Below are 14,349 nucleotides of genomic sequence, written 5' to 3' on the forward strand. Positions count from 1 at the left end.
AAATTGCATGCAAAAAAGAAGATATTTGTAAGTATGACTATAGTGATTAATATTTTTGAAGAAATTGTGGAGAGAATGCCTGTCTGTACTTGAAATATTTCCAATTTTCCTACCAAGAAGTTAGGATTGTCTCTGGCTTTATAATGTGATTGTACATTATATATTGAGTGATTATTATTCAGTATATCAGCGCTTGTTTGAAAATTATGCTACTTCCTAGTAGCCATCTCTCAAGTAAGTGGGTGATTGTTGCTACACTTTAATCTTGATTAACTCTTCTCTCTCACATTGTCATATTTAATTGCATTAATTTGAGTGAAAGTGTTCTATTGAGTTGAAAGGAATAAGAGGATGTATGTCTATACTAAATAACTTTGAAAACCTAAGGACCAATATGCTTCAAAACAAAAAGATGGTGGTAATTAATAAAGATACTATTGCTTTCTTTTATGTGGTTTACCATGGACATTAGTTTATTTGCCAGTTGGTTCCCCCAAAGTCTATTGTGAAAGTAAGACCACAGATAAAACTCAATACAATGTCAGACATATTATAAGTACTAACTGTTACACATTTTAATCTTCACTATTTTATAGTTGAGGACACTTGAAGAAGAATATGAAACATCTAAGGATGGTCAGTGAGGTAGAATAAACATTTCTTATATTTTAAATGTGATTGTGTGAGGATCTTTTCACTAATGTACAAACATATTCCTCATTTTCTTCTCTCTGGGACTCTGTAATGTCAGGATAATGTCAGTGGAGCAGTTAATCCTGGTTACCTGGAAATGGAATGGGTGACCCACTTTGATGTTGACCTTCACAGCTGCATACCTTTGCCTGGCTTAGCTATGAAGCAAGAAAGAAATACCAGCACGGGGTTACTTTGGTTGAATCTGTCCATTACCTATGTGGCTAGAATCCATTCTGCGAGCTGTTCACGTCACCTGTTGGTTCCGGTAGAATCTCTACACCTCTTTATTTTTCTTCATCTGGAGTGAATGTTGTTCTAGTACTAGTTTGACCAATTGCAATTATCAAGCGACTCTGTATATTGAATGCAAGTAGTTTTTATCCATTCGCTTCATTTTCTTTTTTTTCTTCTCTTTTTTGATGTTGCTGTTGTACTGATGATTTAAACTAGGGATCCTTTACCACTGAGCTCCCAGTCCTTTTAATTTTTTGACCACTCCAGTCCTTTTTTTTTTTTTTAATTTTGAGACAGCGTCTCTTTGAGTTGCTTAGACTGGCCTTAACTTGTGATCCTCCTGCCTTAGTGTTCCAAGTTGCTGGGATTACAGGGATGTGTCACAGTACCTGCATTCATTGTCTTTTTCTATTATTCTCAATTATAAAATGCTAAGAGAAAATGTATAATATATATTGAGAACTTACTCAATTCCCAGCATTATACTGAGTTCTTAACCTATATGGTCTCCTGTTTACAAATTATGAGGAACAATTAGGAAATTAAATTGATGCCCAAGTTAAGTAACAAGAAGTCACTGGATACAGACAATATAAGCTATTGCTCAGAATGGTCAACGAAGATTTTTCTTATATGGTATTGCAACACAGTAGTGTGTGTGTGTATGTGTGTATGTGTGTGTGTGTACATATATATACACACACATATATATATTTCAATATATATTCCATATATATGTATGTATATAATGGGTAACTATATATTCCATAAATATATTGTCCATATAGATTATATATATGAAATATACAGTACCCATATATATGTATGGGCTATATATATGGGCACTCTCTATATATCTTCTGTAAATCATAAAAAGTGAGCACTACACATATGATTTATGATTTTTATGATTTACAGAATCTATGTAAGAATTGGTCAAATCGTTCTTAATGATGTCTCATTTGTCATCTGATTGTCTATATTTGCCATTATTTCCTAGGAAGCTCTTAAAAGTATCATAGCTTCCTTATACTAGGAAATAAAAATTGAGGGCTGCTCATAAGGAGAAAATATTATAAATTCTCACTACAAATTGAAAGTAAAATGCTTGTGCCTGTGCTCTTTGTAATGCAAATCATCATTTTGACTCAAGCTAAGAATTTTGCATAATGATTTCCATATTGCTGCACCTATTATACTTTATTCTGGATAACTGATATTTAAGATGAACAGTATAAAGAAACCATAGTGGATTTACAAAATGCTATCTACTGTTTTTGGGTGTAATTAAGTCAGTGAATCTACAGAGAATATCAGACACCACTGATTTATTTGGCAGCTTATAGTAAGTTTTTTTTTTTTTTTGCATTTATACCCATCTTTCTTTTTAAAATAAAAACATGTTCATATTTAGCAGGTATACATTATTCCAAACATATTTTCTGGCTTCAGATACTTATGGAATCTCTTGATATTAGCAGGCAACATCTATCATAGTAGAGCTTTACAAATGTCTTTTAAATCTAATACCTTTAAACTATTTGAGTATTCTGATATAGTCATCAAACAATAATCATGATCTTAAATACATAGGTTTTTCTTTTAAACCAAAGAAGTTGACTTCTCTCAACATATGAATAGTTTAGATAATTTGCGCCCACTCCTGGGTGCTTGATTTGGATGCCAAGCATCATGCCATTAGTCCTGCATCAGCTCATCAGAACTTCACTTAGTCAGTCATAGGAAAAAAAGATGAAAAGGGATTTTCTATCTCTAAGCTTTGTAAACTGAGAGGACACAGTAGATACACTTACAGATGAGCTCATATCTCTGATCATTAGTGCTTGCTATGAGGTGATAGCTTCCAGGATCATTATCTCAACATCATATGAAACCATCAAAAAATAGCAAAGTAAGTTTTTTTAATATAATAAAAATATCATATAATAAAAGGGTCATATTATTTAAGTTAAAGCCATCTTATGTTTTGTAAAAATTTTTAGAAATATCATTTTGACTAAGACATACCCAGCTACAGCAATTGAAAAATAGAAACTCTTACCATTATTTATAACTTCTATGGTCTTAGAACTGCTTCTCACAACAAATGCCAGCCATTTGTGCCCTCTGACTTGGCAGACATTTCATCTCAAGGCAATGTGTTCTCATTCATGAACCTTGTCTTACAAACAGTTTTATTTGTGACATAATAAACCTGTTTAAATACTCATGTTAACTTTGTATTGTGTTCATTTTTTAATGATTTTTACTGATTTGTTCAAAGAGGAGTCTATATCGCTTTAGTTCTTTGACAGCCTTCCCTCTGAGGTGCCATCCTTGTTTCCCCCAGAAGAACTTTTCTCTTGATGGTCAAATTTTATTTTATACTCCTTCCCAAAAGCTATGCTATGGTCTTATATTGTGTCATAATTATCTCACCATCATTAGAAAACATCACATAAAATGTGCTTTAGATTCTTGTTTGTATCTCTAGGATCTCACATTGCACTCAGCATTATAAGTACTTAACAAATCCTTTTAAATGAGCAAATGTGTATTTAGATGAAGTTCAGTTGAATGTGTTTTTGTGTCTAAAATAATTCTGGAAATAATTCTGTGTGCAGAAATTTAATTCCTGTTGGGGTACTGGTCCATGTCTTGAAGGAGTATATGTCCAGGTTCGCTGTCTGGGACCACTTCTCAGAAATGATGGTTTCAGATGCAACCCCTTCTATGTGGAGGAAAGGATGAAATCTTAGATCTGAGCAGAAAATGCTGAATTTATCAAAAGTATACTCATGAGTTATATTATCAGCTAGCTGTCTGCCGTTTCTTCCTAAGTTTATTCCTTCCTTCCTTCCTTCAATTCTGACATATTCCTATTTCATTTTCATTTTGGGAAGGGAAAAGCCAAAGAAAACAGAGAGAGGAGAAGAGAAGAAGAAATATATATATTTGAAACAGTCATACTTAACTCAGTGGGTGTGTTCAGCACTAGAAAGTGAGGGCACCACATTAGCTCATTTGCAATAACTGTACATTCTCTCATCCTAGAATTATCTCTGTAGAAAGTGTATCAATGCAAATGGGGAATCATTTGGGTGTGTTTTATATTGTGTATTCTTGGAAAGGAAAACTTAAAACATATCATATTTTATGCTAGCAATGAGTGGTATATTTAATCAGACAAGTTCCCACTTATTTATTTAATAACTGAATATTTTCTCTGAACAATCATTGTCAGTGTTGGGAGGGGAAAGTCCATTGTCTAAAGCACATGTATCTTAGATTTTTTATTTCTGAAACTTTTGGAAGAGAAATGTAAAAGTTTAGTTTGAACTCTGATAATCCCATAATAAGTTTACCACCCTCCTTCCTGCAATGCTTCCCAAGTGTTTTGTTTTTTAATCTTTCCAACCACCTTGCCTCCTTCAGAACTTGCCCTGTGGCCCTGTCCTTCAGGCATGCACATTCTGCTTTCCAAATTGACTGGCAGCTAATCTTATAAATGAATCCACTCTAATGGCTGCTGATATGATACTGGGGCTTGAGGTCAATACTTCCACCTAGTTAAGTTGTTAATTTTTTTTTTTTTAGAAGAGACAGTCTGATAAAGTATAAGAGGGTCGGAAAATGAGGGTTGGAATCTTATATCACTACCGATTTTGTAAATTCAAGTCCCTTTAGCTTTGAGCTCCATCCCAATAAATTCAATGGTAAAATTATACCTTCTGTTTATCCTTTGTACATCCCTATTAGATACAAAGCACTGTGGAGGTACCTAGAAAGTTGCATATAGGCAGATAGTATTGTAAGGAAGAAACAGAAGAAAAATATGAGACTTAAGACAAAATCTCATTCTATGAGACTTGAAAGGGAAATATCAACTATGGACTCCTGACACAGAAGCTGTGTCAATCAGGAAAGTGTTCCTCAGACGATGGCAGAGAAACTTTAAAGGATGATTGGGTTTAAATGTAACATGGATGAGTATTTTGAGAAATACATTATACAGCCAACTCCTTTAATACACAAGATTGATTATGTGCTACACCTAAAAAGCAGTGTTGAGGAGTCTGCTTTCAGTGGTTTTTTGTTTTTTTTTTTTGTCATTTATATGTAACTTAAAATATATACAATTGTGGAAATATATAAGCATCAATAAATGTCTCCTGAATTATGAGGAAATGACAATGGTTTGCTTGATCTTTAGAAATTTGACTTTCAGAAGTATTTTGTGAAACCAAAAACATATTCAACAATATAAAGTTCAAACTTGAGAAATAAGCAACTTTGGGTCAGTATTATGGTCTAGAAATTAGATCCTTTAGGAACTAAGATGATTTCAAACTAAATAATTATATATTGCTATCATGGAAAGTGGCACACAGTAAAAGAATATGAAAGTGATATAGTTACTGTTTTTTGTTTTTAGTACTGCTTAGGATTTATTGTCTTAAACTTAGGGATTTCTTGGAACATTTCAATATTATATGTGGTGAAATGGCACTAGTGTTAGAGATAATAGAGTCCTAGGATTAATGTTCATTAGTAATATGTCAAGGATCTTTAGGGCTCTATTTCCACTTTATTTTTCAACTCTTTTTTAAAAAAAAAAATCAAGTGGTACTTTTTGTATTGCTCTCTAAATAAAAATTTAAAAATCTATAATGGATTACTACTTTTAGATGGGTCGTCTACACATTTCTATTATGGGCTGAGAGTTTTTAACAGTGAATTATTCTTTGGATTAGATAAAGAGCTTTCAAAGTTATGCCCTATTTTTTCCCAGGTTAATTATTCATCTGTTATATCATTCTGCCATCATTTGGTTTTCTCATATTGTGCACCAAAAAGTCAATTCACCACTCCTAACTGGAGCCTCACACAGAGACCTTTCCTCTAGGCAAAACTGATTCTATTGCAATAGATACCTAAGAATGTTTATCTGTCCAAGCCTGTCAGTACATGTCCTTTCATCTCCATCTAAATCTTCTCACCATGTTGAAAAATATGACTATATCTTAGTTTATTATAGGCATAGAGCTAAGACAGTATCTACTAAGTTACAGAAGAGTATATGTGTGGTCATTAAAAATCAGCCATTACTTGTGGTAAGTTCTTTTGTAAAGGAACTATTTTCTTAATCATTATAACCCATGAAGAAAGCACACAATTGAGTACATGTCTGCTAAGTATGAAACAAAAATTAACTAAAATTTAAAAAAAATTAACTAAAATTTACAACCATAAACAACCATGATTTTCATTGATGTTCTTATCCCAAATGTTCCTTAAAAATTATTCCTTCCTAATTTACCAGACAGGATCTATGGTTGATTTTAATCCCAAATTTCTTCTTCGAAGTTTCTCCTCCCAGGGAAACCAGGCCCTCTCTGACCAGCACTCTGCATGTCCTGACCTCTCTGTGTCCCTCCTGCTGGTACACTGACTGCTGGCCATTGCTATCCCACTGCTGTTTCCTCTGTCGACCAGCCAAGCCCACTTTCTTCCATGATGATTCACCCCGCACTACAGAGCTCCCAAAACATAACCTCGCTCTGTTTCTCAAGATTTGGATCAGGAAATGGTATTAGGTCAGCCTGTTGTGACAAGGAGTGTTGTCTGGAAGGTCAGAGGGGGTTTCTGGCAGCAGAGAAGCACACTGTGCCAGGTTTTTGAGCAAGTAGTATGGACTCCCCCTTCTCCTTCAGCAGCTGAAAAGTCTCCAATAGCTGCAGCTCCTCTTTCCAATGACTTTTCCAAACATTTGTCAGAGCTAGTTACATTCCAGCTAAATATCTTCTGATACCTGTGATATCTTTTTTTCCTCCTTCTTTGTTTATTTACATAGACCATAGAACTAAGAGCAAAATATTGGAATTCCTTTTTCCCAACCTTGAATATGGTCTCCGTAGAATAAAATTTATTTTGTATGTGAATATGCAGATGAGATTTTTCCAGTTATTTCAGATCATAGTGTTTTGAAAAAGTACCCAGAATTTTCTACTTCATTACCAATAATATTGCTACTTACATATGCATTTCATCTCTACCATTTTTCTATCTTTATGATGATAATTGGAAGATTTCGATGTGCTTTATGATAGATAAAAAGAATATCTAGCCTCAGAATTGATCCTTAAGGCTAGTTGGAATAATAAGATAAAATATTCCTAAGTTTGTAAACACTATCAATATTTGGTTGTATACACATGTAAATATGCTTCCCAAACAATGCTGTACACATTGATTCCTATGACTTCATAAAAACTATAGCCCAAGGGAGCATTTTACATTCTTGAGAAATGCATTGATTTAGGTTGCTCTAGGTTTTAGACAATTCCAGTGTCTTCATGTAGAGTTTTTAGGTATTGAATGCATTGTGTGAAAAGGGAATGTTTCTATTTTGCCACCACCATTATGTTATCTTTTCCAGTGCAATTACAAGCTAATTCAGGGCTCTTTGTGTTAGACTAATAGCTTCTGATTCACTGCTGTCACCCAGTTCCTCTTCATGCTCTTTTAATACCATCTGCAGTGCCCCCAGCACTTACCTAGGGTGAGCATTTTTCTCTAAGTAGAGAGTCATCTTTGGCAAATCATTAATGGAACATCAAAAAGATCCCATCTGTTAGAGTTACATATGGCTAAGATCAGAATTATCAAATATCTCATTTTTTTCTTTATTCTTTTTTTCTTTTTTTTCCCCTTTCTTATCCACACAATAAATGTAGTTGTCAGCAGGATAAGTTCATGCGCCGGATAAGGTCACAATTTCATTTAGTGACAACTTCCAACAGTAGGAACTTACAAGGTTCGATTTATTAAAGAGTCAGAAGGGATAAGATCACTGCTTGGCCAGCCTGATTTATCAGGGTTTGACTGGAGTACTTGAATAGGGAATGTCGTATTTCAAGTTTATGTTCAAAACTAGTTTAGTGTGTGTTGTGACTGTATGACTCAAAAACTGAGAAGGGAAATTAGAAAAGGTATCCCTATAAGGCAATTTGTAGCTACCAATGAAGAACTATCGTTTACTGAGCCAAACCATACTTAGAGATGGATCAATATAGCATAAAATAAATGGTGCCATTTGTCTTAAAATGCAGATGAAACATGCTGTTAGTAATGCCTCAGGAAATTCAGAGTGACAAGGCTGTAGTTTGGCTGTGCAGATAATCAACAGTGAAATGATCTAACCCTCTCATGTATCTGGCAGGCAGCTGTCAAATGGTTAAACCATAAAATAGCAAGAGCTCTGCCATACTTTCACCACCTTGGCTGACTTTGAAAATGTTTTGAGACTTTTAGAATCTTTGAGCGCTTTTTGAACTCAGCATGACTTCAGGGCTGTCCATGTTTGATACCATGATGTATAATGTTTTCCAACCATGAAGAAAATATAAATATGGGTTCTGACGCTATAGCCTTCTGCTATAGTAAGGCCTGATAAATATTATGAGCCAATTCATGTGGTCTGCTTTGAAATTTGGTTATATATTTAAAACCAAGTTTAAACCAATCCAGAATTTATTTTCAGCAAATGAAATATGATCTTCTGTCATCTCATTTACTTGAAACCATGTTCTTCTATGAAATCTGTGCCTAGAGTTAAGAAGAGATGTTCTGTAAATACCATATATGTTTATATCTTCAACTTAATGCTAATTCAGTTGAAGCATGATTGCTGATAACTCTGTTTAAAAGGCTCACATCTTGGCTGTTCCTCTTTGGTGTGCTACTCTTTTCATCTCCTTTGCTTTCTAAAGAGTCATCGAAAGGCTCTATTAAAAAGAGACAAAACAATGTCTTGATAGCTCTTTCTTCGAAAAAGATTTGAGGGCATCCCTAGTGACTTCAAATATTTTTTAAGTAGTGAATTTCTTTATTTAGGCCAAAACTGGATTGATATTTTTAAAGCTGACGGATGTTTGGTAGTGATTTGACTTAGGACAGTTTTTTTTTTTTTTTTTTTGAAGTGAAGCTATCATAAGTCTTTGAGTAATCACAGACTTTTAAAAGTATGCATTATCAAGAAGATAAGGGAAGCAGCCCTCAGCACTAACAATATTATCTTTTACCAAAATTGATTAGTCCATCCTATGTGTCTAAAATATTTTCTGTGAACTTACCCAGTATATTAAAAAAAAAATAGGGCTTCTTTCTGAAGGATAACAGTAGAATTGTGAACTGGACAGAGAAGAGAAGCTTTTCTTTTTCTTCTTGCTCCATTATTTCACATTTGGCCTAATATATATAAGTGCAGCAGAAGGCTGAGCAAATAAAATGCATGATTGCTGTAATACAAAGAGAAGACAAATTAAGACAACTTTCTTTGGATTTTAAAATCAACTTTAACTGTTAAAATTGAAGTGCATGATATTACCAAATTTTTTTCATCTAATTAATTATAACCAACTTGTATTTTGCAAATACCATTCAGCACAAGCTATATTACTTAAGCAGATAAAAAGAAGTAAAACACATATCCATATATCAAGGTATTTGTAATCCTGTCAAGATAGAATAAGTTATCCAGGGGCACCTCTAGGGCATAATTAAATATGAAACTGTCTGGTATTGGGTATAAATGCAGTGTGTTCTTGAGTTCACAGCTGCTTTGTGAAAAAGAACAGCTTTGGGCTTGATATTCCAACATTAATAGGGTCTCTTAAGGCAGGCCAAAGGATGGTCTGTTTGCTGGGTAGCAGAACAATTCTCAGAAAATTGTGGGAGCTGAGCTGGAGATAAGGAAAAAGGCAGGGGGAAGAACCCATTCTTGAGAGGAGTAGGACCCAAAAGTCAGGCAGACAGACACTGTGGAGCAACCTCATGGTGATAAAAATTTAAGGACAGATGCTCAAGTTGAAATGTCCAAAGGGAGCTAGGGCAAGAACTTGTACTAATGGGTGACAAGCTGAGAGTGAAGTTTTAATAAGTTTATCCTGGTGGGGATTTGGAATCTAAATTGGGGCTGGAGTGAATTGAAACTAGTTGGTCATTTAAGTGTGAGTTGATAAAAACCTGGGGGAAATGCTGATAAGAAGGTTGAAGCTGGGAGATGCTGGTAAGTCAAGGTATGGAGAGTGATTTGGATAGAGATGACAAGGAAGGAGTGTGAACACAGACAATGGTGAACAGTTGGATATGATGATGAAAGCATGTGTGTGTTTGCTTAGCTCCAATTTATTTTTGGTGAATTAATAAATATTTATTAAGTACTTTGCATATGTTATCTGAGTTAATCTTCACAGTAACCATTGTAGAATGATTTCATAATTCCTATTCGGTATACAGGAAGTGAAGTAACTTTCTTGGGATCCATGGCTATTGCAGCTACTTTTTTTCCTGTTCAATTTGGAAGCAAGTCTAGGCTGGGTTTTGGCCTCTCATTCTAGAAAATTCCTTTCTTTTCAGGTGTCTACAAACTCCATCTCATCTCTAGTCCATTTCTTACATTCATCAATTTTCAGAATCCTTGAGTGATTCCTTTTCTTTCACATTGTCAGTCAGTCCATTGACTGCTCAGTGGGTACATGGGCACTGGCCTAACCCCTAAAATTCAAATCATTACTAAGCTCTATAACTTCAACTCGACAAGCCATATGAATTCCCTTTCTAGCACTGTTTTCTAGATCCAGGCTTTTTTTGTTTGTTGCTTTATGCCTGGGCCTAACTCACTGTCTAGTTCTTCGGAGATACCAAATACATATTTGTAGAATGAATAAATGAGATAAAGGAGGCAAAAAGGAATGAGCACACAAATCAGGTGTGAATTGGAGCTTTTCCATGATCATTTCAAGTCAAGAATACATTTTATGAAAAGCTGATCCTAGGACTTTGGACTTACTAGCCCCGTGCTCTTTCTGCCTCTTGTAATATATCACATCTTGGAAAAGAAAGCCAGGTTAACATGGAGTGTCCGAGTTGGAACATACCTTACTAAGAAGCAAGTGAGTGAAGACCCCCTTTTCTAACAATGGCTGGCTAACCAAAACTTAGAACAGATGTAACTTGTTAAACTTATTTAAGCCCATTCAACTGGTTAGTAGAGTTAGTACTAAACACCTTTTACTTTTAGTGCAGTGATATTTCCTCTATTTCATGACACTGATTAATCTTTGAAAAAATCTAAAATATCATACTCTTAAGCAACATGTAATTTAGATATAACTTCATTTTATACAATAGCTTACTTCTGTTGCTGTCATTAACCTATTCAGCCTTGGCACTCCATTCATGTTAATTATTTGAACTACGCTTTCGGTTTTTCTAAAGTTGTGAATAAATGAATTTTTAAAAACTATTTTACAATAGAAAAGATTTCCCCAAACCTCAAGTGTAGCTTCTTGGTAAGCAAGAAAGGAGAATTAGTTGTCTAATAAAGTTGAGAAGATGAACTGATGGCTTGGGCAATTACTGGACTTTGTGTTGGGGTCATCTTTAAGAGCTCATAAAAGTATTTTTGGTCTCCTTAAAATTTTAACACATGGCTAGAGACATCTCAAAAACTTTGGAATTATTTGGGTATCACTTTATGATCTGCCCTAAGTTTGTAGTTCTTAATCCATTAAAAGGCAGACCTGCTTGTAAATCCACAGGTCTAGATAAGCAGTCACTGATTGAGTCTGAACCCTTTACAAATCATATATGGCAGTAGAAGACAGAAAGGAAGAGTTACTTTTTCAAAGGGTTTTCAGATATTCTCACAATTCCTCTGGTAACATTTAAATGTGACATGGCTGGGGCTTTTTTAAAGTGTAAAAACAAGCAAATTATTTGGACATTATCTTTATGCAGAAGAATACTCTTAAGTAGAATTTAACTGAAGGATTGAAATATATTTCATTTTTAATTTGTAAATCATAAAGAAATTGTTCAAAATGTAAACATACTTGAAAAAATAATTAGAACTCCTATCTGATAGAAATTAGGCAGTTTCTTTTAAACTAGAAAACTCATCGTAAAAGGTTTAAATGACATTATCACATATGAACATGCATATGTTTAGAAACATCTTCCCACAGACTTTTTTTTTTTTGACACAGTAGCTTGTTAACTGTATTCTGTCTTTAAGGAAGTTTCTATACAAGGCTGCAGATTCCAATCTATTCATCAAAAAGATTGTACAATTATGAAAAACACTTTCAGAGGAAAAGTCTCCGAAAGGGATTTGTTAGACCACACGGCAAAAGTAAATTATTGTAATTCCATATTCTCTGGACTCTGAATAAGCTTTGATATTTGATACTTGAGCATTAATAGACCATTTACCATTAAAGTATTCAGTTTATAAAACTAACTTTTAGAAGTCTGGACCTGTTAACTTTTTCAGGATTTAACTTCCTCACTGCTGTTCTTCTTTTTTTCCCCCCATGGGTTCAATAATTTCTGAAGATTGAACCCAGGAATGATTTACAGGGTCTTGCTAAATTCCATAGAGTAACCTTGAACTTGAAATTCTGCTGGCTCAGTCTCCTGAGTGACTGGCGATTTTAGGTGTGCACCACCATGTCAGGCTTGCACTGCTGGTCATTTTTAGCTCCTGAGATGGATACCAGAATGAAAACTATTGAGGAGTGTGTATCTGTCTTAATGATTTCTTTCATTTTCAGTATAGCTGTCAAGTGGTAGAGGAAGGAATCATGAGAAGAATGGAGTATAGTTCTTAAAAGTAAATTTTTGACTGTGAACATGAAATTATTTTGAACCTTGTTTTTTCATTGTGTAGTCAGAAAATTTATATTTCATAATGGAGACAATTTAACCATTGTACAATATATTAACTGATTATAGTTTATGTATTTTGATTTTGGCTTTCAGGATAAGCAATAATATAAACATGTAAAGTTATGTCTGGTATTTTGATTACTAAAAGAGTAAAACAAATCAAGAGAAATAAAGAGGAGGTATTTGAACTCAAGTTGATGATGTTGCTTTTAAAAACATTGAGGCAGAATCTACATGTTACAAGTTAGCTCTTGGCTTGAGAAGAAGTCAGAAGCAACAATTTTATTATATGTACCTACCTTACTTACATATCATTCAGATAATGCAGTTATTTAATGCATTCTATTCCATTCCAAAGATATGATTTTTAAATATAAAACTGTTTATATGGTAAATGACACAGCAATACTGTCAGGGTATAAGTATCATCAACTTAATTATTTAGAGAGAAGCTTTAATTCCTGATTGAGATTTTGTTTGTTTGTTTGTCTCAAACCATGTCTAGGCTGATGGGCCTTGTTTGAAGTTTTGGAGCCCTCAATTTTTTTTTTCCTGTATGTTACTGCAACAAGTATTTAATCATTTTTTTCTTTATTCGGTTGTTTATGTTGTCTTTATTTCTTGCTTCTCTTTAATTATTCCAAAATATTATTCTGGAGGAAATGAAAGGAAGAAAACAATCCTAAACTGAGAATTCCTTAAGTGTTTTTGTCCAAACCCTTTTGTTAACATAAAATTCTACTCAAAATATTAAACAGAGAAAAGTAACAATTTTGTCTAAACATTTTTATTTGAGAAGACAAGCGTGGCTACTTATTGTGCATGTAGCTATTTTATCCACTGAAACTAGTACTAATTTCAAAAAAAGTATCAAGTGCTTTCAAATACCTCCCGATATTATTCTCCAAGAGTCTGAAATAAATATAAGAAATTTAACCCTGTTTTGGCATTGGACCAGTGCTTTTTGAGGAAGTATTATTACAAGTTCTTAAAGACTGAACTTAAGTAAATAATATGTGAAAATGTGCAAAAAAGAAATTGCACTAAATTTGATTATAATTTTAAGGACAATTATAAGGAGTGTTATTTTTCTTTCAGGATTAATAAGGTCAGTTGTTTTTTCAGACAAGTGTGATTGATTCTGTTTATATGAGTCCTGAGAATATTATGCAATAAAGCAAACACAAAAAGAGGTAGCTATTGTTGAAACACAGGTGGTGTAAATGTTCTAAACATTTCTGTTTTCCTTGTTGCAGGAGAGCTGGAGGTGTTTCAGAAAGATGGGGAACGAAAAATACAGAGTCGGCAGCAACTTCCTGTGGGAACAACCTGGGGGCCGTTTGCTGGGAAAATGGACTTGAATAATAATTCTTTGGTATGTGAATGTTCCTGAGATGCTTGACTGTTACTATTTTGTCATAGCTCAGAAATTATCTCAGCTTACTTCCCAGTGAAATCACTAAAAATAAGTTTGTTTTTTGCTGTTTTCATGCACTACAAAACTTGGATATTTTCCAAGTGGCTTGTCTCTGACAGTAATATACACAGAATTTAGAAGGGAAACAGGTTACTCATATTAAATGGTTGGCTAGTAAGGTAATTTATAAGCTTATTGCTTTATCTACTTAGCCAGACTAAGACTGTTCACATTTAATAATATGTACAATTGCTTTTATTTTTAAGATG

The 14,349-nt window shown here is 33.9% G+C and overlaps 1 protein-coding gene across 2 annotated transcripts in view; it reads left to right on the forward strand.

The window, feature by feature from the left end:
• Zfpm2 (zinc finger protein, FOG family member 2) overlaps positions 1 to 14,349 on the forward strand; it is a 427,487-nt gene that overhangs the window by 195,603 nt on the left and 217,535 nt on the right. For both annotated transcript variants that reach the window (XM_046464949.2, XM_058585675.1), the window contains one exon: positions 13,920 to 14,038. In XM_046464949.2, the coding sequence (XP_046320905.1) occupies positions 13,920 to 14,038 (119 nt within the window). The remainder of the gene's footprint in view (positions 1 to 13,919; positions 14,039 to 14,349) is intronic.

The sequence above is a fragment of the Marmota monax genome, unplaced genomic scaffold, assembly GCF_021218885.2.
Source record: "Marmota monax isolate L192 unplaced genomic scaffold, Marmota_monax_Labrador192_F-V1.1 WCK01_AAM20220418_F8-fsc00003, whole genome shotgun sequence".
Classification (NCBI taxonomy): Eukaryota; Metazoa; Chordata; class Mammalia; order Rodentia; family Sciuridae; genus Marmota; species Marmota monax.